Raw genomic sequence first — 21,784 nt, 5'->3', positions numbered from 1 at the left:
CTGGCAGTGCTCCACCTGCTCCTCCTTGCACAAAGGCGGAGGTAGCGGTCCTGCTGCTGGGTTGTTGCCCTCCTACGGCCTCATCCACGTCTCCTGATGTACTGGCCTGTCTCCTGGTAGCGCCTCCATGCTATGGACACTACGCTGACAGACACAGCAAACCTTCTTGCCACAGCTCGCATTGATGTGCCATCCTGGATGAGCTGCACTACCTGAGCCACTTGTGTGGGTTGTAGACTCCGTCTCATGCTACCACTAGAGTGAAAGCACCGCCAGCATTCAAAAGTGACCAAAACATCAGCCAGGAAGCATAGGAACTGAGAAGTGGTCTGTGGTCACCACCTGCAGAACCACTCCTTTATTGGGGGTGTCTTGCTAATTGCCTATAATTTCCACCTTTTGTCTATTCCATTTGCACAACAGCATGTGAAATTTATTGTCAATCAGTGTTGCTTCCTAAGTGGACAGTTTGATTTCACAGAAGTGTGATTGACTTGGAGTTACATTGTGTTGTTTAAGTGTTCCCTTTATTTTTTTGAGCAGTGTTTATAAGATATATATATATATATCCAGGGGGTACTGGAGGACTGGCGTTGGGGGTACTGGAGGACTGGCGTTGGGGGTACTGGAGCATTGGCGTTGGGGGTACTGGAGGATTGGCGTTGGGGGGTACTGGAGGACTGGCGTTGGGGGGTACTGGAGGACTGGCGTTGGGGGGGTACTGGAGGACTGGCGTTGGGGGGGTACTGGAGTACTGGCGTTGGGGGGTACTGGAGGACTGGCGTTGGGGGGTACTGGAGGACTGGCGTTGGGGGGTACTGGAGGACTGGCGTTGGGGGGTACTGGAGGACTGGCGTTGGGGGGTACTGGAGGACTGGCGTTGGGGGGTACTGGAGGACTGGCGTTAGGAAACACTGGTCTACAGAGACATGGACCTAATTTAGAACTGTTGCGTGGTTCCCGTTTATAAATCAGACCTGTTGTAAAACTGTGCACGTGTGTGAACAAGCATTATAACTCCGTCTGAAAAACATCCATCATTCACCTTTTATGGTGACAATAATACTTTGGAACTGTTGGATTTAGGCCAACACAGTATATCTGAAGGAAATATTAATGGTGAACTTTATCAAATGTCTTTGGAGGTGTTGACAGAATGTTTTCTTTTGCAGTGGCATTTTACAGTTTCTGCAACACAAAAATAATTGCAAATTGTTGTGGACCTGTAAACCGATTGTTTGAATTCAATAAGGTTTTGCATTTACTTTCTCCTGAACCTAAATATGCTGCACCGCCCAAGAATTCTGAAACATTGTCTACTCTGAAAAAGATTTAGACTACAGGAGGCCAACTTACAGTGGTAACCTACACACTTTAATTCACCAGTCAATTTATACTGCATTTTAATAAGCGTGCTCCATTTCAGGTGCTTAGAGCAAAAACCTGTAAATATAATAGCCTATTTAAAAGGCCCAATTAGAGATGGTCTTTTGTTTTAAAGCTACTTTGGGAATATTCACTTATCATGGCCAGAAAAGTGGCAATGGTTATAATATATGTATTATGTTTATAAATTAAATATTGTCTAGGCTACTGGAGAAATTTGACATTACAGTTTTCATACGTAGTCTACAAACGTCAATGGAAAAGGTGAACAGTCTGTTCTACCGTTAAACTGTGTATCGGATCGCATAGAGCAATATACTTGAAATACTGGTATCTTATCTGTTTACTACTGTGAAGTGGGTCCAATTAAATGAGAGGTGGGACGAATGGTAGCCTATCCTATCTTGTTGTATGCCTATAGGCTATTTTGCGAGTATAAAACCATCACAGTCAGAAAAGGTGAGGAATTTATTCTGCAATGATCATGGAAGTGAAATTAATAATCGGAAATAGATTTCTAATTATTTTAGAATGCAGAGATAGAATAAATAGATTTCTCACTAACAGCAAACAATGGAGTCTTGTTATTATATTTAGCTACCTGTTTTTTTGTTATTGTGAATAAGTCATCATGTGTTCCCCATTTGCACAAGGCTATAAAGCTACTAGGCTACAAAGCTACTAGGCTACTTTTGCCTTCTTGCAATGCAATACTTCAACCACTAGAAATGGTGTGTACGCATGGTCTAAAGTTTCCGGAAGGAAAAGCACAAAAGTCCAGTTTTTATAAATGCCAACTTTTTTGTGAAAAAGCACATATGTTTTGGGGCATGATTATGTGCGTATGCAACTTCTTATATATTAAGCCCCTGAAGCCTTATAATTGTCTGAATGTTTTCCAGCTGGGTATAGTCTACAGAGACCTGAAGCTGGAGAACATCCTCATGGACTCCAGCGGGCACATAGTGCTTACAGACTTTGGCCTCAGCAAAGAGTTTGATGAGGTATGTATTACAGATGTATGGGGCAAGAGGCCTACACCGCACATCCATATGATCATTATCACACAGAGGAGTCTTGTGCTTGTGGTCTTGTACTTTAAAATGGTTAGGTTACTTGTAGTGTTATGGTGCATTCGCGCTGGTGACGCATCCCACGCAGTCAACGGAGGAGTATGTGCTGTGTGTGTTTTTAGGCCTTGTTTGATGTGCAACGCGACTACCCTGACGCGACTACCCTCCAGGCCCCCCTACCCTGCCACCCTCCAGGTCCCCTTACCCTGCCACCCTCCAGGTCCCCTTACCCTGCCACCCTCCAGGTCCCCCTACCCTGCCACCCTCCAGGCTCCCTACCCTGCCACCCTCCAGGTCCCCCTACCCTGCCACCCTCCAGGTCCCCCTACCCTGCCACCCTCCAGGTCCCCCTACCCTGCCACCCTCCAGTCCCCCTACCCTGCCACCCTCCAGGTCCCCCTACCCTGCCACCCTCCAGGTCCCCCTACCCTGCCACCCTCCAGGTCCCCCTACCCTGCCACCCTCCAGGTCCCCCTAACCTGTCACCCTCCAGGTCCCCCTAACCTGTCACCCTCCAGGCCCCCTACCCTGCCACCCTCCAGGTCCCCCTACCCTGCCACCCTCCAGGTCCCCTACCCTGCCACCCTCCAGGTCCCCCTACCCTGCCACCCTCCAGGTCCCCCTACCCTGCCACCCTCCAGGTCCCCCTACCCTGCCACCCTCCAGGTCCCCCTACCCTGCCACCCTCCAGGCATCCCACCCTCCAGGCATCCCACCCTCCAGGCATCCCACCCTCCAGACCTCCCACCCTCCTACCCTTCAGGCCCCCCACCCTCCAGGCATCCAGACCTCCCACCCTCCTACCCTTCAGGCCTCCTACCCTCCAGGCATCCAGACCTCCCACCCTCCTACCTTCCTACCCTCCAGACCTCCTACCCTCCTACCTTCCAGGGTTCCCACCCTCCGACCTCCAACTCTCCTACCCTCCAGGCTTCCCACCCTCCTACCCTCCAGGCTTCCCACCCTCCTACCCTCCAGGCTTTCCACCCTCCAGGCTTCCCACCCTCCTACCCTCCAGGCTTCCCACCCTCCTACCCTCCAGGCTTCCCACCCTCCTACCCCTCAGGCTTCCCACCCTCCTACCCTCCAGGCTTCCCACCCTCCTACCCTCCAGGCTTCCCACCCTCCTACCCTCCAGGCTTCCCACCCTCCTACCCTCCAGGCTTCCCACCCTCCTACTCTCCAGGCTTCCCACCCTCCTACCCTCCAGGCTTCCCACCCTCCTATCCTCAAGGCTTCCCACCCTCCTACCCTCCAGGCTTCCCACCCTCCTACCCTCCAGGCTTCCCACCCTCCTACTCTCCAGGCTTCCCACCCTCCTACCCTCCAGGCTTCCCACCCTCCTACCCTCCAGGCTTCCCACCCTCCTACCCTCCAGGCTTCCCACCCTCCTACTCTCCAGGCTTCCCACCCTCCTACCCTCCAGGCTTCCCACCCTCCTATCCTCAAGGCTTTGTTTTATGTCCAGTCCTTTTGAGATGTTATGCAGCCGGTGGTTATGCGCTGGTTGCGTTCCAAATGGCACCCTATTCCTTATATAGTGCACTACTTTTAACCGGGACCCATTTGGTCTCTGGTCAAATGTAGTGCACTATATAGGGAATAGGGTGCCATTTGGGATGCAACCATTCTGTCTGATCGTTATGTCGCGTATACTCATTGCCTGATCGTTACGTCGCGTATACTCATTGTCTGATCGTTACGTCGCGTATACTCATTGTCTGATCGTTACGTCGCGTATACTCATTGTCTGATCGTTACGTCACGTATACTCATTGTCTGATCGTTACGTCACGTATACTCATTGTCTGATCGTTACGTCACGTATACTCATTGCCTGATCGTTACGTCACGTATACTCATTGTCTGATCGTTACGTCGCGTATACTCATTGTCTGATCGTTACGTCACGTATACTCATTGTCTGATCGTTACGTCACGTATACACATTGTCTGATTGTTACGTCGCGTATACTCATTGTCTGATCGTTACGTCGCGTATACTCATTGTCTGATCGTTACGTCACGTATACACATTGTCTGATCGTTACGTCACGTATACACATTGCCTGATCGTTACGTCGCGTATACTCATTGCCTGATCGTTACGTCGCGTATACTCATTGCCTGATCGTTACGTCGCGTATACTCATTGCCTGATCGTTACGTCGCGTATACTCATTGCCTGATCGTTACATCACGTATACTCATTGCCTGATCGTTACGTCACGTATACTCATTGTCTGATCGTTACGTCACGTATACTCATTGCCTGATCGTTACGTCGCGTATACTCATTGTCTGATCGTTACGTCACGTATACACATTGTCTGATCGTTACGTCACGTATACTCATTGTCTGATCGTTACGTCACGTATACTCATTGCCTGATCGTTACGTCGCGTATACTCATTGCCTGATCGTTACGTCGCGTATACTCATTGTCTGATCGTTACGTCGCGTATACTCATTGCCTGATCGTTACATCACTTATACTCATTGCCTGATCGTTACGTCACGTATACTCATTGTCTGATCGTTACGTCGCGTATACTCATTGCCTGATCGTTACATCACGTATACTCATTGCCTGATCGTTACGTCGCGTATACTCATTGCCTGATCGTTACGTCGCGTATACTCATTGCCTGATCGTTACATCACGTATACTCATTGCCTGATCGTTACATCACGTATACTCATTGCCTGATCGTTACGTCACGTATACTCATTGTCTGATCGTTACGTCACGTATACTCATTGTCTGATCGTTACGTCACGTATACACATTGTCTGATCGTTACGTCACGTATACTCATTGTCTGATCGTTACGTCACGTATACTCATTGTCTGATCGTTACGTCACGTATACTCATTGTCTGATCGTTACGTCGCGTATACTCATTGTCTGATCGTTACGTCGCGTATACTCATTGCCTGATCGTTATGAGAGCCATGTTCTGTGATCTATTCAGTGGTGCGTGGTAGGTTCTTCTCCACAACAATGATGTCTGTTCTACCCTGAACTGATCAAACGTGTCCTAGTCTCAAGCTTCCTTCCTGTCGATCCCAGTGTGTTTCAACATGTCAGTGATGAGAACGACAAATAAGGAGAGGGGGGGAAAAATCTAATCTTGCTTATTTCTTTTTTTTTTTGTCCGTTTGTTGTCCAGTTGGAGAGGGCTTACTCTGTCTGTGGCACCATTGAGTACATGGCCCCAGAGATCGCAGAGGGAGGAGAGGCTGGCCATGACATGGTAATTTATCATTTAGAACCCCCCCCCCACCCGAGGTCTTGTTATGTTGTACTGTACTTGACCCAAATGCACAATGGTACACAGACAGGTGTAGCTCACTAATAACTGGGTGTAGTCTGCTGCACACCTGTGAAGGCTGCCTCTGGTGTCTGGGGTGCTGTTCTAGACTGCCTACATTGCATCATTTGTACAACGCGTCTGCAATGTCGGCAGTCTGGAACGTATGTAGACCTATATCATATTCTGTCATAGTAATGATACTAATAATAATAATGACACTTTATTCATCCACATGTACCTATATTCCAGGCTGTAGACTGGTGGAGCCTTGGAGTATTAATGTATGAACTTATGACGGGTGGATCACCATTCACTGTCGATGGAGACCAGAACTCTCATACAGATATCGCCAAGTAAGTATTCCCCCAGATCTATCTCCTAACATGTGGACCCCTGAAATAATTACTGCTGCATCAGCAATGGCTATTAGGGATGCTAATAAACTGAACTCGACATCCACTCGGTTTCCCGATACGCTGAAAAACAAAACAATCTTTCACTTGTCTTCTTTACCAAGCGAGAAGTGTGTGTGTGTGTGTGTGTGTGTGTGTGTGTGTGTGTGTGTGTGTGTGTGTGTGTGTGTGTGTGTGTGTGTGTGTGTCAGTTTGGGCTGATCAAACAAATAGACACATTTCCAAGTTCTCCCCAAAAAATGGACAATACAGTATTGTTCTAGAACTGGCCACTAACTGTATAGAACGGTAGCTGTGTTCTCGTTTTCTGTCTTTCTGGATTGTCTCAACCACTTGAAAATACTGTAAGTTCTTTCATTCATTCTTTCATGTGTTTCCTCTGGAATTAAATACTCATCCTGTTGATGTACTGTATGTCAGTGAGGGGTATTTCAAATCCAATCCTGGAAGTCGCAAGTGCTGCTGGTTTTCTGCTTTACATGGTGTCCCAGGTCTAAATCAGTCCCTGATTCCAGGGGAAGAAGGAAAATCAGCAGTGGAACTGCCTTCAAAGGTCCAGATTTGAATTTGCTTGATGTATGTATTATTATAATATAAATCCTGTCCAACCCGGACTTCTGTCACCTCTCAGGAGGATCTCGAAGAAGGACCCTCCGTTCCCCAAAGACATGAGCCCTCTGGCCAAAGACCTCATCCAGCGCCTCCTCATCAAAGACCCAAAGAAGAGACTGGGCTCTGGGCCTGACGGAGCTGACAACGTTAAGAAACATCCATTCTACCAGGTAAGAGAGAGGAGGGGCAGCTCCTTAACATGGTACCAGCGCCATTTCCTTAGCCTGATCTCAGATCTGTTTATGCTGCATAGCCAACTCCTATGGACATTGTCATTGCTAAGGACCATATGAGTTAGCTATACAGCACAAACAGATCTGGGACAGAGCTAGTATCTCCTCTAACACATTGAGTACATCTTGTCCATATACATTGTAGGTCTATTGGTACATACCATACAGTATATTTGCCTTTGTTGATAAAATGGTGCTTGAAGGAGAAATGGTTTCTGATTTTATAGCGTTCTGTTGGGTTTCATCTTCTCTCCTTTTAGAAGATAAATTGGGAGGACCTGGCAGCTAAGCGGTTGCTCGCCCCGTTCAAGCCGGTGATCAGGGATGAGCTGGATGTCAGCAACTTTGCGGAGGAGTTCACCGAAATGGACCCCACTTACTCCCCTGCAGCGATGCCTCAGAACTGTGACCGCGTCTTTCAGGTGGGACAGAAGTGTCCTCAATAGCTCGTTTAAGGTCAATACCAGCCTGTCTGTGTGCACATTGGTATTCAAATATGACTAAAGGGCTTTTCATTCAAAGCATAATTATAGCCATACTCAGTTTGGATAGGCCTAACAGATGTGAATGACTATTTATGCTATAGCTTTGAACCATAATGTGGCTTTCAGACCCTATTCATAAAGCGTTTCACACTGAGCATGACTGCTGATCTAGGATCAGTTTTTCTTTTTGGATCATAATTATAGGACAGAGGGACCGGATCATAGATCTGCACTCCTACACTTAGACGCTTTATGAATACAGCTGTATGCCAGCTTATGGTCGCGTGTCTGATTGATGTAGTCTATTGCGTGAAATCTCAGCTGTGATTGCCATGCCTTCTGGCTCCTCGAGCGTGGCTGATCAATAGGCCCATTAAAAGGGGCTTCTCTCTTTTTCTCTGCTGGAATAAAAGGTTATGGTTCCAGAGAATCACCATGTCTGCCTCAATTACGCCTTAAACCTCTGATTGCCAACTTTATCTTGGCTTGTCTTGTTTTATTTCCCCACTTTCACATATACTGGAATTTGTAGGCTAGTCTTTATCATTTCCAGCCAGGCCTTAGTGTTAGATAGAGATAGTGGCTGAGAACACAACGTTTAACTCGGGGGTCTGCTCTCCCACTCGCCTCACAAAACAACATTAAATTGCATTATAAACTGGGTGGTTCGAGCCCTAAATGCTGATTGGCTGACAGATGTGGTATATTAATTATAGCCCCGACAAGATGTAATTTCACAGCAGAGCAATCAGATATTGAAGCCTGGCAATTTGGGCATTCTCATGCTTCCATCCCCATTCATCCATCTATCAATCCTTCCGTCCATACATGGTTCTTACTGTGTGTGTGTGTGTGTGTGTGTGTGTGTGTGTGTGTGTGTGTGTGTGTGTGTGTGTGTGTGTGTGTGTGTGTGTGTGTGTGTGTGTGTGTGTGTGTGTGTGTGTGTGTGTGTGTGTGTGTGTGTGTGTGTGTGTGTGTGTGTGTGTGCACGTGCACGCGCATATAAGCGTGTAAACCCTGGGCCCTGCACAGCTGGAGCCAGGCAGCACATCCCAATCCCATCATAGATGACAGTTCTAACAATGAGCACAGATGGACAACCAATGAATGGCAGCCATTGTCACGCTCACTCCAGTTTTTACAGTATTGACAGGTTATAATTAGTTCTTGACTGAGCTGTAATGGGATGGCCTGGTTATACAAAAAACGAACTCTCTGGTAGGCACTATACTGTGAAGGGTATACCAGTCTCTGGTAGGCACTATACTGTGAAGGGTATACCAGTCTCTGGTAGGCACTATACTGTGAAGGGTATACCAGTCTCTAGTAGGCACTATACTGTGAAGGGTATACCAGTCTCTGGTAGGCACTATACTGTGAAGGGTATACCAGTCTCTGGTAGGCACTATACTGTGAACGGTATACCAGTCTCTGGTAGGCACTATACTGTGAAGGGTATACCAGTCTCTGGTAGGCACTATACTGTGAAGGGTATACCAGTCTCTGTCCTGTGCTTCAAATGACAGTTGTGCATATTAAACCTTGTCTTCTTCCTATGTATGCGTCAACTCGTTCAAGGCCCCCTCCTGCTTCATCTCTCTCTGTGTCTCCTGGTTACAGGGCTACTTGTTCATGGCCCCCTCCTGCTTCATCTCTCTCTGTGTCTCCTGGTTACAGGGCTACTCGTTCATGGCCCCCTCCTGCTTCATCTCTCTCTGTGTCTCCTGGTTACAGGGCTACTCGTTCATGGCCCCCTCCTGCTTCATCTCTCTCTGTGTCTCCTGGTTACAGGGCTACTCGTTCATGGTCCCCTCCTGCTTCATCTCTCTCTGTGTCTCCTGGTTACAGGGCTACTCGTTCATGGCCCCCTCCTGCTTCATCTCTCTCTGTGTCTCCTGGTTACAGGGCTACTCGTTCATGGCCCCCTCCTGCTTCATCTCTCTCTGTGTCTCCTGGTTACAGGGCTACTCGTTCATGGCCCCCTCCTGCTTCATCTCTCTCTGTGTCTCCTGGTTACAGGGCTACTCGTTCATGGCCCCCTCCTGCTTCATCTCTCTCTGTGTCTCCTGGTTACAGGGCTACTCGTTCATGGCCCCCTCCTGCTTCATCTCTCTCTGTGTCTCCTGGTTACAGGGCTACTCGTTCATGGCCCCCTCCTGCTTCATCTCTCTCTGTGTCTCCTGGTTACAGGGCTACTCGTTCATGGCCCCCTCCATCTTGTTCAAGAGAAATGCTGTGATGGATGACACGCTGCAGCTGTGTGGAGGATCAAGATCACAGAGACCAGGGTCTGCTGCTGTGGCCCGCAGCGCCATGATAAAGGTACAACACACACACACACAGCTGGGTGGGGGTTCAGGATTGCTGTGGCCTGCAACACCATGTTGAAGGTACAACACACACACACACAGCTGGGTGGGGGTTCAGGATTGCTGTGGCCTGCAACACCATGTTGAAGGTACAGCAGTGTTACTGTGTGTGTACAGTACAGTAGAGTTAGATGGATAGGGTTATCTCTTCCCTCCACACACACACACTTAGGCTAGGCAGCATTAACTAAGTTTTTTGGGGGGGTTTGTTATCTCCTCTGCTCTCTCATCCTTGCTTCATTAAGCTCTATAATGAGTCTTGATGTGTGTGGCTGTGTACTGTGGTGTCTCTAATATAACATATAGTTAACATATTGCTTGGTCTGAGGCGTGATGAGGTATAGACAGACTTTGTAATAAGATGGCTTTGATTTGACCTAAACAATGATTTCCCTTCCTTTAGGACTCTCTGTTTTACATGAACTATGACATGGACCTGAAGGACAATGCCCTTGGTGAAGGAAGCTTCTCTATCTGTAGGCAGTGCACCCACAAGAAGACTGGACAGATGTACGCTGTGAAGATCGTCAGTAAGAGGTACTGTTACCATAGTCCTGCCTGATCCCAGATCAGTTGGTGCTGAATGGTCTGCTCATACAGTATGATTATTGTCAGGCCAAACTGACACGTACCAGGCCCAGACCAGCCCTTCCCGGAGATAGCTCACTGAGGGCGTTGGTTGGCTAACTAGCTAACTGTATGTGATGCCATTGTGATGTAAATGTGGTCCTCTGGACGTCCGTGTGGTCCTCTGTACGTCCGTGTGGTCCTCTGTACGTCCGTGTGGTCCTCTGGACGTCAGTGTGGTCCTCTGGACGTCAGTGTGGTCCTCTGGACGTCCGTGTGGTCCGTGTGGTCCTCTGGACGTCCGTGTGGTCCTCTGGACGTCCGTGTGGTCCTCAGTAGCTCAATTGGTAGAGCATGGCTCTTTAGTGGGTTTGATTGGCCAGTCTATCCAGACATAAAAAGTGTATGTATGCAAAACTGTTAGTCGGTTTGGGTAAAAGCATCTGCTAAATGGTGTATGTATGTATATATGCCATCCCATATATATATATATATATATATATATATATATATATATATATATATATATATATATATATATATATATATATATATATATATATATATATATATATATAAACACATACATACACCATATATATATATACACTGCTCAAAAAAATAAAGGGAACACTTAAACAACACAATGTAACTCCAAGTCAATCACACTTCTGTGAAATCAAACTGTCCACTTAGGAAGCAACACTGATTGACAATAAATTTCACATGCTGTTGTGCAAATGGAATAGACAAAAGGTGGAAATTATAGGCAATTAGCAAGACACCCCCAAAAAAGGAGTGATTCTGCAGGTGGTGACCACAGACCACTTCTCAATTCCTATGCTTCCTGGCTGATGTTTTGGTCACTTTTGAATGCTGGCGGTGCTCTCACTCTAGTGGTAGCATGAGACGGAGTCTACAACCCACACAAGTGGCTCAGGTAGTGCAGTTCATCCAGGATGGCACATCAATGCGAGCTGTGGCAAAAAGGTTTGCTGTGTCTGTCAGCGTAGTTTCCAGAGCATGGAGGCGCTACCAGGAGACAGGCCAGTACATCAGGAGACGTGGAGGAGGCCGTAGGAGGGCAACAACCCAGCAGCAGGACCGCTACCTCCGCCTTTGTGCAAGGAGGTGCACTGCCAGCACCCTGCAAAATGACCTCCAGCAGGCCACAAATGTGCTTTAGACCGCAGTGCCACTTGGGAGGCTGATGACACTCTCTGTCACCATGTGTTCTGTCTCTCCCCTCTAGAATGGAGGCTCCTTTCTGTTCAGGGATGACTCTGTGTCCTGTCTCTCCCCTCTAGGATGGAGGCTCCTTTCTGTTCTGGGATGACTCTGTGTTCTGTCTCTCCCCTCTAGAATGGAGGCTGCTTTCTGTTCTGGGATGACTCTGTGTTCTGTCTCTCCCCTCTAGAATGGAGGCTCCTTTCTGTTCTGGGATGACTCTGTGTTCTGTCTCTCCCCTCTAGGATGGAGGCTCCTTTCTGTTCAGGGATGACTCTGTGTCCTGTCTCTCCCCTCTAGGATGGAGGCTCCTTTCTGTTCTGGGATGACTCTGTGTCCTGTCTCTCCCCTCTAGGATAGAGGCTCCTTTCTGTTCTGGGATGTCTCTGTGTTCTGTCTCTCCCCTCTAGAATGGAGGCTCCTTTCTGTTCAGGGATGACTCTGTGTCCTGTCTCTCCCCTCTAGGATAGAGGCTCCTTTCTGTTCTGGGATGTCTCTGTGTTCTGTCTCTCCCCTCTAGAATGGAGGCTCCTTTCTGTTCTGGGATGACTCTGTGTTCTGTCTCTCCCCTCTAGGATGGAGGCTCCTTTCTGTTCAGGGATGACTCTGTGTCCTGTCTCTCCCCTCTAGGATGGAGGCTCCTTTCTGTTCTGGGATGACTCTGTGTTCTGTCTCTCCCCTCTAGGATGGAGGCTCAGACACAGAAAGAGATCACAGCTCTGAAGCTCTGCGACGGCCACCCCAACATCATCAAAACTCACGAGATTTACCATGACCAGGTAAGGATTTTTAACCTCAATATTTCTACTGGTTAGTCTTATTTAGATAACATATCTTTTGCAAGAAACACCTGTTCTGTTTGCTGTTCTGGTTAGACACAAGTGCATCATGCTATCCAGTCAGTGAAAACATGACATTTGAGTCATTTAGCAGACGCCCATTGGATTTAGCTGAAGTAAGCAAAACAACCACATATTTTCATTTCACTTTTATTTATACAGGTTCTTCTCATTGTGATAAAATCTATTTTACAAGAGAGACCTGGTATCCCAAGCATTGCCAGTAAAAGCCCATCTTCAGAAATAGTCACTATCTGACGTGATGGAGACAAGACTAACGTCAGACAGGCAGCCTAATTAAGTCACTGATAGAACAGAGCAGAAGAATTTGGAAGCTAGATTCCTCTGGGACATTCTCCCTCTGTTCTCTCCTCCTGGGACATTATCCCTCTGTTCTCTCCTCCTGGGACATTATCCTTCTGTTCTCTCCTGCTGGGACATTATCCTTCTGTTCTCTCCTGCTGGGACATTCTCCCTCTGTTCTCTCCTGCTGGGACATTATCCTTCTGTTCTCTCCTGCTGGGACATTATCCTTCTGTTCTCTCCTGCTGGGACATTATCCTTCTGTTCTCTCCTGCTGGGACATTATCCTTCTGTTCTCTCCTGCTGGGACATTATCCTTCTGTTCTCTCCTGCTGGGACATTATCCTTCTGTTCTCTCCTGCTGGGACATTATCCTTCTGTTCTCTCCTTCCGGGACATTCTCCTTCTGTTCTCTCCTCCTGGGACATTATCCTTCTGTTCTCTCCTTCCGGGACATTCTCCTTCTGTTCTCTCCTCCTGGGACATTATCCTTCTCTTCTCTCCATCCGGGATATTCTCCCTCTGTTCTCTTCTTCCGGGATATTCTCCCTCTGTTCTCTTCTTCCGGGACATTCTCCCTCTGTTCTCTCCTCCTGGGACATTCTCCCTCTGTTCTCTTCTTCCGGGACATTCTCCCTCTGTTCTCTCCTCCCGGGACATTCTCCCTCTGTTCTCTTCTTCCGGGACATTCTCCCTCTGTTCTCTCCTCCCGGGACATTCTCCCTCTGTTCTCTCCTCCCGGGACATTCTCCCTCTGTTCTCTCCTCCCGGGACATTCTCCCTCTGTTCTCTCCTCCTGGGACATTCTCCCTCTGTTCTCTCCTTCCTATTGTCCTATAATAAACACTTTACTATCCCCCTCATATTTCAGGTTGCATTTGTCTCAGTACAGTACAGCTCCTGAACCACATACAGGTACATCCACTATAGGTATAGATTCATCAAACCCACATGGAACATATTTCTGAATGTGGGCCTTGAGTTTAGTGAACAAAAAAAACCCTACTTGATCCAAATTGGGTCAAACAAGTGTGTATGCGTGTGTGTGTGTGTGTTCATGTCTCTGTGTGTGTGGCTGATATTTCTGGGGTTCATTAGCTGGGGCACTTCAGGCCTAGGAGCACCAGTAGCTCTGATGAGCTCTGCTGGATTGTTACTGTACTGGTACCTCAGAGAGGGCTGCGACTCAAATGTCACCCTATTCCCTTTATAGTGCACTACTTTAGACCATAGCCCTATGGGCCCTGTGTGAAAGAAGTACACTATAAAAGGGAATTGGGGGCCATTTGGGATGCAGGCAGAGTGAGGGCTTTGACCTAGATCAAAGCAAAGCCCCCTCGCTGCGCCTTTCAACTCCCCCCTCTCCCAATCTGCCTCCCGATTTTCCACCCTTCACAAAGTGTGCACTTCACATCAACCCCCCCCCCCCTCCACCCCTCCACTCCTCACCCCCCCCCCCCCGCTCCTCACCCCACCCCCCCTCCGCTCCCCACCCCCCCTCCACTCCTCACCCCCTCCCGCTCCTCACCCCTCTGTTCCTCATCTCTCAGTCTGTAAGAGCTGGATTGTTGTTAGGAATATGTAAATGTAGATTCAGGGTTTCTACTGTCAGAATTTCCTAAACTATTTCAGCTCTTGTATAACTACATCCTTGGCTCAGAGCACTCCGAGCAGGACGGATCATATTAACTCAGTAAAGCATATGATTTCATTACAAATCTAATATAATTACAAAATAATTACATATAATTACAAAATCTAAAGGAATATTTCCATGCGCATATGATCTATTAATACATAGTAAACATGACTCATTATATTGTACTGTACACTGTAATGCTTCTCTCTGGAGACACTAGGAGTAAGTCCATCTTTCTGTCTCTCTCTAGCTGCATACGTACCTGGTGTTGGAGCTGCTGCGTGGTGGAGAGCTGCTGGAGAGGATCCGGAGGAAGCAGCACTTCAGTGAGACGGAGGCCAGCCGCATCATGAGGAGACTGGTGTCAGCCGTCAGCCACATGCACGATGTAGGAGTGGTACACAGAGACCTCAAACCAGAGGTACTACTGAAGCTCTCTCTGTGTGTGTGTGTGTGTGTGTGTGTGTGTGTGTGTGTGTGTGTGTGTGTGTGTGTGTGTGTGTGTGTGTGTGTGTGTGTGTGTGTGTGTGTGTGTGTGTGTGTGTGTGATCAATACATCAAATTACAGTACCAAATACCTGGGCAAGTGGATCTGATAGTGACATCTCAGAAGTGTTGCTTCTCATCCTTCCCTGTCACAAGGCTAGAAAAGGCCACCTATGTGCCATTACTAAATGGCAGTGATACATTTAGACAGAGTAGAAATAACACAAACATGTTTCTCTCTTGAAACCCGTCTTTCAGAACCTGCTGTTCACAGATGAGAGTGAGAACGCTGAGATAAAGATCATAGACTTTGGTTTTGCTCGGCTGAAGCCTCCAGACAACCAGCTGCTGAAGACGCCGTGTTTCACCCTGGCCTACGCCGCGCCGGAGATCCTCAAATACGACGGCTACGACGAGTCATGTGACCTCTGGAGCCTGGGGGTCATCCTGGTGAGTGGAGGTCCGAGGGGGTACGGAGGAGTGAATACATATACCCTTCAAATGCATTGAAGGAGAAGGTCCTTCACTCAGAACTTCTCCTCCAATGCGTTTTGAGAAAGAGGTTGGGGAACCAAGGGAACCAGGGAGAGAGAGAGAGCTGCTCAGTCCCAAATAAACATTTGGCCTCTAACGTGTCAAACTCAAGTTTATTTAATCCGGCCGCAGGTGGTTTGAGTAAAATATAAATAAATACATTTTTTATAAATATTTTCTTGGGGGGAGAAAACTACATCAATCTATATTTCAAATACTACAACCAAATTGAAACTGTAGAAATAATAATGGACTTACATTTTATACAGTCTCTTCACTTTCCAGCTCGCTAAAAAACACCGAAATGAAAGCTAGACAGTCAGGGAGCATCGAAAATTGGACAGAGGTCTGTTTTTTGCACATTTTGATGCAAGAAAATCTAACACGTTTTCAGTGCGGCTGCTGGAGCTAGGTGAAGACAATGCAGCCCGTGGTCAAAATGAGCTCGACACTCCTGCTTTATACCAATTAGCTGCACTTCTCGTAGATCTGGCACTTCATTGACGCTTCGATACAGCTACAGAAATTCCAGCTTGATTCAGCAGTTGTGCGTCAACATTGTGTGTGACCAGGCCATTGACATATGGCACTGTTCTGGTGTTCTCTGCATGCTGTGGCATTGTGTTATGTGGTTAGGGCCTGTCTGATACCCATCTGTCTTATTCAGTACAGTTAACATGCTTCTCTTCTGTTATCCTGTGGTGTTCTGCTCTGTTCTGTACTGAAACCCTTTAATATTCACCAGTAAATGAAGCGCTACGCCGGGCGCTCTGCCCTCCCGCTGCAGGCCTACTCCGAGTGGACTGGGTTAATGGCCTCGGCTACAGTCTGCCGTTTGGGAAGCTTTTCAATGCTCATTTCAATTGTCCATTTTTATCATAACCCAAAACATGAGGTTTTCTTAATGTAAACTATGTGTAGTGTCTAAAGATGGCTAGATAATCTCTCGGATGAAATGGAATGTCGGTCGTTACATTTAAAGCGCTGTCTATGAATTTGAGAAGGGTTTAATTTCCCTCAGCAGATGTTGTTGTTTTTAATCATCAGAGCTTGAGGAAGAGAGGGGGAGGGAAGAAGAGTGATTTCTCCACTTGGCCTCTCGAGTGTGCAGACTCTCTCTTTTCTCTTCTCTCTTTGCGTCGCCCCCTGGGGGTACAGTATAGTAGTGTGCTGGCTAGGCTGAATGTGTGTACAGAGCCGTGATGTGATGCTTCCTGACAGGCCAGGCTCTGTACGGCAGAGTACCCTGGAAGCATAGTGAGCCGAAGAGCGGACACACACACACATGCCACAGAGCCACAGAGACAAACAGGCACTGGAAAAATGTTGTTTGCTTAATGAGGCATTAGAAACGAGGCCAACCTCAATCAGGCTTAGATCAGGTGAGAGTACACCTGGTACATTATTTACTAAGCTAACGGTTTAAAGATGTGTACACATGCATGGAGAACATGCATACCATAGTATACACAATATCAACATATAGGCTACATGTAGGATTACGGAACGTAATATGTATTATTATATTGGATCATATATTTATTATTATTATATTTCAGTACACCATGCTGTCGGGTCAGGTGCCGTTCCAGTGTCAGGGGAAGAGTCTGGCCCGCACCAGTGCTGAAGAGATCATGAAGAAGATTAAACAGGGAGACTTCTCCTTCGAGGGAGAGGCTTGGCGGAGTGTCTCACAGCAGGCCAAAGACCTCATACAAGGTGAGCCTGGGATATGGAACATCAGAGGGTCAATTCCAATTGAAGTCGGTCAATTCAGGAACTAACTGAAATTCCAATTCAATAATTGAGAAAATTGAAAAGTAGAAGCTATTTATTAAAGGAGAAGCTATTTATTAAAGTGGAAGTTATTGATAAGTCTCAATGCAAAGTTACTCCTCACTTCTCTATTTTTCGAGTTATTACTTAAAAGCAATCAAAATGACGAAGAATGAAGAAGAATGATGAAGTCATGTCTCCCAATCAAGACCTGCAATAACTTTATGCCTTATTGTATGTCTCTCTCAAATATCAATATGCCTTGCATACTGTTGTTCAGGCTATTTATCATTGTTTTGGTTTGCAATGGACCCCGTAGTTCCACTCTCCGTACCTCTGATACCTCCTTTGTCCCACCCCCCACACATGCGGTGACCTCACCCATTGAGACCAGCATGTCCAGAGATACAACCTCTCTTATCATCACCCAGTGCCTGGGCTTGCCTCCGCTGTACCCGTGCCCCACCATACCCTGGTCTGCACATTATGCCCAGAATCTATTCTACCACGCCCATAAATCTGCTCCTTTTATTCCTTGTCCCCAACGCTCTAGGCGACCAGTTTTGATAGCCTTTAGCCGCACCCTCATCCTACTACTCCTCTGTTCCTCGGGTGATGTGGAGGTAAACCCAGGCCCTGCATGTCCCCAGTCACCCTCATTTGTTGACTTCTGTGATCGAAAAAGCCTTGGCCTCATGCATGTCAACATCAGAAGCCTCCTCCCTAAGTTTGCCTTACTCACCGCTTTAGCACACTCTGCCAACCCTGATGTCCTTGCCGTGTCCGAATCCTGGCTTAGGAAGGCCACCAAAAACTCTGAGATTTCCATACCCAACTATAACACTTTCCGTCAAGATAGAACTGCCAAAGGGGGAGGAGTTGCAATCTACTGCAGAGATAGCCTGCAAAGTTCTGTCATACTTTCCAGGTCTATGCCCAAACAGTTCGAACTTCTAATTAAAAAAATTAATCTCTCCAGAAATAAGTCTTTCACTGTTGCCGCCTGCTACCGACCCCCCTCAGCTCCCAGCTGTGCCCTGGACACCATCTGTGAATTGATCGCTCCCCATCTAGCTTCAGAGTTTGTTCTGTTAGGTGACCTAAACTGGGATATGCTTAACACCCCGGCTGTCCTACAATCTAAGCTTGATGCCCTCAATCTCACACAAATCATCAAGGAACCCACCGGGTACAACCCTAAATCCGTAAACATGGGCACCCTAATCGACATTATCCTGACCAACTTCCCCTCCAAATACACCTCTGCTGTCTTCAATCAAGATCTCAGCGATCACTGCCTCATTGCCTGTATCCGCCTCGGGTCCGCGGTCAAACGACCACCCTTCATCACTGTCAAACGCTCCCTAAAACACTTCTGCGAGCAGGCCTTTCTAATCGACCTGGCCCGGGTACCCTGGAAGGATATTGACCTCATCCCGTCAGTTGAGGATGCCTGGTCATTCTTTAAAAGTTACTTCCTCACCATATTAGATAAGCATGCTCCGTTCAAAAAATGCAGAACCAAGAACAGATATAGCCCTTGGTTCACTCCAGACCTGACTGCCCTCGACCAGCACAAAAACATCCTGTGGCGAACTGCAATAGCATCGAAGAGCCCCCGCGATATGCAACTGTTCAGGGAAGTCAGGAACCAATACACGCAGTCAGTCAGGAAAGCAAAGGCCAGCTTTTTCAAGTAGAAATTTGCATCCTGTAGCTCTAACTCCAAAAAGTTCTGGGATACTGTAAAGTCCATGGAAAACAAGAGCACCTCCTCCCAGCTGCCCACTGCACTGAGGCTAGGTAACACGGTCACCACTGATAAGTCCGTGATAATCGAAAACTTCAACAAACATTTCTCAATGGCTGGCCATGCCTTCCTCCTGGCGACTCCAACCTTGGCCAACAGCCCCGCCCCCCCCGCTGCTACTCGCCCAAGCCTCCCCAGCTTCTCCTTTACCCATATCAAGATAGCAGATGTTCTGAAAGAGCTGGAAAACCTGGACCCATACAAATCAGCTGGGCTTGACAATCTGGATCCCCTATTTCTGAAACTGTCCGCCGCCATTGTTCAACCCCCTATTACCAGCCTGTTCAACCTCTCCTTCGTATCATCTGAGATCCCCAAGGATTGGAAAGCTGCCGCGGTCATCCCCCTCTTCAAAGGGGGAGACACCCTGGACCCAAACTGTTACAGACCTATATCCATCCTGCCCTGCCTAGCTAAGGTCTTCGAAAGCCAAGTCAACAAACAGATCACTGACCATCTCGAATCCCACCGTACCTTCTCCGCTGTGCAATCCGGTTTCCGAGCCGGTCACGGGTGCACCTCAGCCACGCTCAAGGTACTAAACGATATCATAACCGCCATCGATAAAAGACATTACTGTGCAGCCGTCTTCATCGACCTGGCCAAGGCTTTCGACTCTGTCAATCACCATATTCTTATCGGCAGACTCAATAGCCTCGGTTTTTCTAATGACTGCCTTGCCTGGTTCACCAACTACTTTGCAGACAGAGTTCAGTGTGTCAAATCGGAGGGCATGTTGTCCGGTCCTCTGGCAGTCTCTATGGGGGTACCACAGGGTTCAATTCTCGGGCCGACTCTTTTCTCTGTATACATCAATGATGTTGCTCTTGCTGCGGGCAATTCCCTGATCCACCTCTACGCAGACAACACCATTCTGTATACTTCCGGCCCTTCCCTGGACACTGTGCTATCTAACCTCCAAACGAGCTTCACTGCCATACAACACTCCTTCCGTGGCCTCCAACTCTTAAACGCTAGTAAAACCAAATGCATGCTTTTGAACCGTTCGCTGCCTGCACCCGCACGCCCGACTAGCATCACCACCCTGGACGGTTCCGACCTAGAATATGTGGACATCTATAAGTACCTAGGTGTCTGGCTAGACTGCAAACTCTCCTTCCAGACTCATATCAAACATCTCCAATCCAAAATCAAATCTAGAGTCGGCTTTCTATTCCGGAACAAAGCCTCCTTCACTCACGCCGCCAAACTTACCCTAGTAAAACTGACTATCCTACCGATCCTCGACTTCGGCGATGTCATCTACAAAATAGCTTCCAACACTCTACTTAGCAAACTGGATGCAGTTTATCACAGTGCCATCCGTTTTGTTACTAAAGCACCCTATACGACCCACCACTGCGACCTGTATGCCCTAGTCGGCTGGCCCTCGCTACATGTTCGTCGTCAGACCCACTGGCTCCAGGTCATCTACAAGGCTATGCTAGGTAAAGTGCCGCCTTATCTCAGTTCACTTGTCACGATGGCTACACCCACCCGTAGCACGCGCTCCAGCAGGTGTATCTCACTGATCATCCCTAAAGCCAAAACCTAATTTGGACGCCTTTCCTTCCAGTTCTCTGCTGCCTGCGACTGGAACGAATTGGAAAAATCTCTGAAGTTGGAGACTTTTATCTCCCTCAACAACTTTAAAAATAAGCTATCCGAGCAGCTAACCGATCGCTGCAGCTGTACATAGGCCATCTGTAAACTACCCACCCAATTTACCTACCTCACCCCCATACTGCTTTTATTTATTTATTTTGCACACCAGTATCTCTTCTTGCACATGATCATCTGATGATTTATCACTCCAGTGTTAATCTGCTAAATTGTAATTATTCGATTTATTGCCTACCTCATGCCTTTTGCACACATTGTATATAGATTCTCTTTTTTCTACCATGTTATTGACTTGTTTATTGTTTACTCCATGTGTAACTCTGTGTTGTTGTCTGTTCACACTGCTATGCTTTATCTTGGCCAGGTCGCAGTTGCAAATGAGAACTTGTTCTCAACTAGCCTACCTGGTTAAATAAAGGTGAAATAAAAAAATTAAAAAAATTAAAATAAAAATGTCAGAGAATGAGGTGATGTAATATGGAGGCAAGCCAGCCTGTTCCCTATAAAGTAAACAACAGAAATAACTTCAAATGTATAACTTCAACCTAAACCAAATCGTTTGCATGACTACTGATTTCAATTACAGTTTCAGCCAACTTACAAGGAAATACTTTATGAAGTTATTGTTACAAATTAACTTTCAAGGTTTCTAGCCAACTAGCCTGCAAACGTTAGCCCTACTAGCCTGCTAATGTTTAATTAGCACTACATGAGACAACTAGTTGCTATCAACACCTAACTTACAGCTACATTAAAGTAAACCAAAGTTTTGTAAATACATAACACCATCTAACCAGTTATCAAATAATATTAGAGCAGTCTTACAGGTTGATGGCTGGGGCCCATCCGATGATAAAAGCTTGCAGGCTGGGTTAGCTACCAAAGCCAGGGGGAGGCGGGCGCTTCACCGGCCGATGGTGAAGGGAAAATCACAAATAGATCGATTCCAGATGTTCGTCAGCTAGCGCGCTAGCACTAAGCCAAGGTGGAAAAAGTTACAAATCTCCCGTAGCCTACTTAACAGAGAACATGCCGAAAAGTTGACAAAACAAAAAGGACAACAGACGAGGTACTACACAATTAGAGCAGG

The 21,784-nt window shown here is 47.2% G+C and overlaps 1 protein-coding gene across 1 annotated transcript in view; it reads left to right on the top strand.

Annotated features, from left to right (window-relative positions):
• LOC129813137 (ribosomal protein S6 kinase alpha-5-like) overlaps positions 1 to 21,784 on the top strand; it is a 60,848-nt gene that overhangs the window by 26,190 nt on the left and 12,874 nt on the right. The window contains exons 5-15 of the mRNA XM_055865344.1: positions 2,289 to 2,390; positions 5,635 to 5,718; positions 6,028 to 6,131; positions 6,823 to 6,973; positions 7,297 to 7,458; positions 9,712 to 9,843; positions 10,294 to 10,427; positions 12,370 to 12,463; positions 14,716 to 14,886; positions 15,210 to 15,401; positions 17,045 to 17,204. Of these exons, the coding sequence (XP_055721319.1) occupies positions 2,289 to 2,390; positions 5,635 to 5,718; positions 6,028 to 6,131; positions 6,823 to 6,973; positions 7,297 to 7,458; positions 9,712 to 9,843; positions 10,294 to 10,427; positions 12,370 to 12,463; positions 14,716 to 14,886; positions 15,210 to 15,401; positions 17,045 to 17,204 (1,486 nt within the window). The remainder of the gene's footprint in view (positions 1 to 2,288; positions 2,391 to 5,634; positions 5,719 to 6,027; positions 6,132 to 6,822; positions 6,974 to 7,296; positions 7,459 to 9,711; positions 9,844 to 10,293; positions 10,428 to 12,369; positions 12,464 to 14,715; positions 14,887 to 15,209; positions 15,402 to 17,044; positions 17,205 to 21,784) is intronic.

The sequence above is a fragment of the Salvelinus fontinalis genome, chromosome 16 (assembly GCF_029448725.1).
Source record: "Salvelinus fontinalis isolate EN_2023a chromosome 16, ASM2944872v1, whole genome shotgun sequence".
In the NCBI taxonomy this organism is placed as follows: Eukaryota; Metazoa; Chordata; class Actinopteri; order Salmoniformes; family Salmonidae; genus Salvelinus; species Salvelinus fontinalis.
This window is presented reverse-complemented; position numbering and strand designations above follow the sequence as displayed.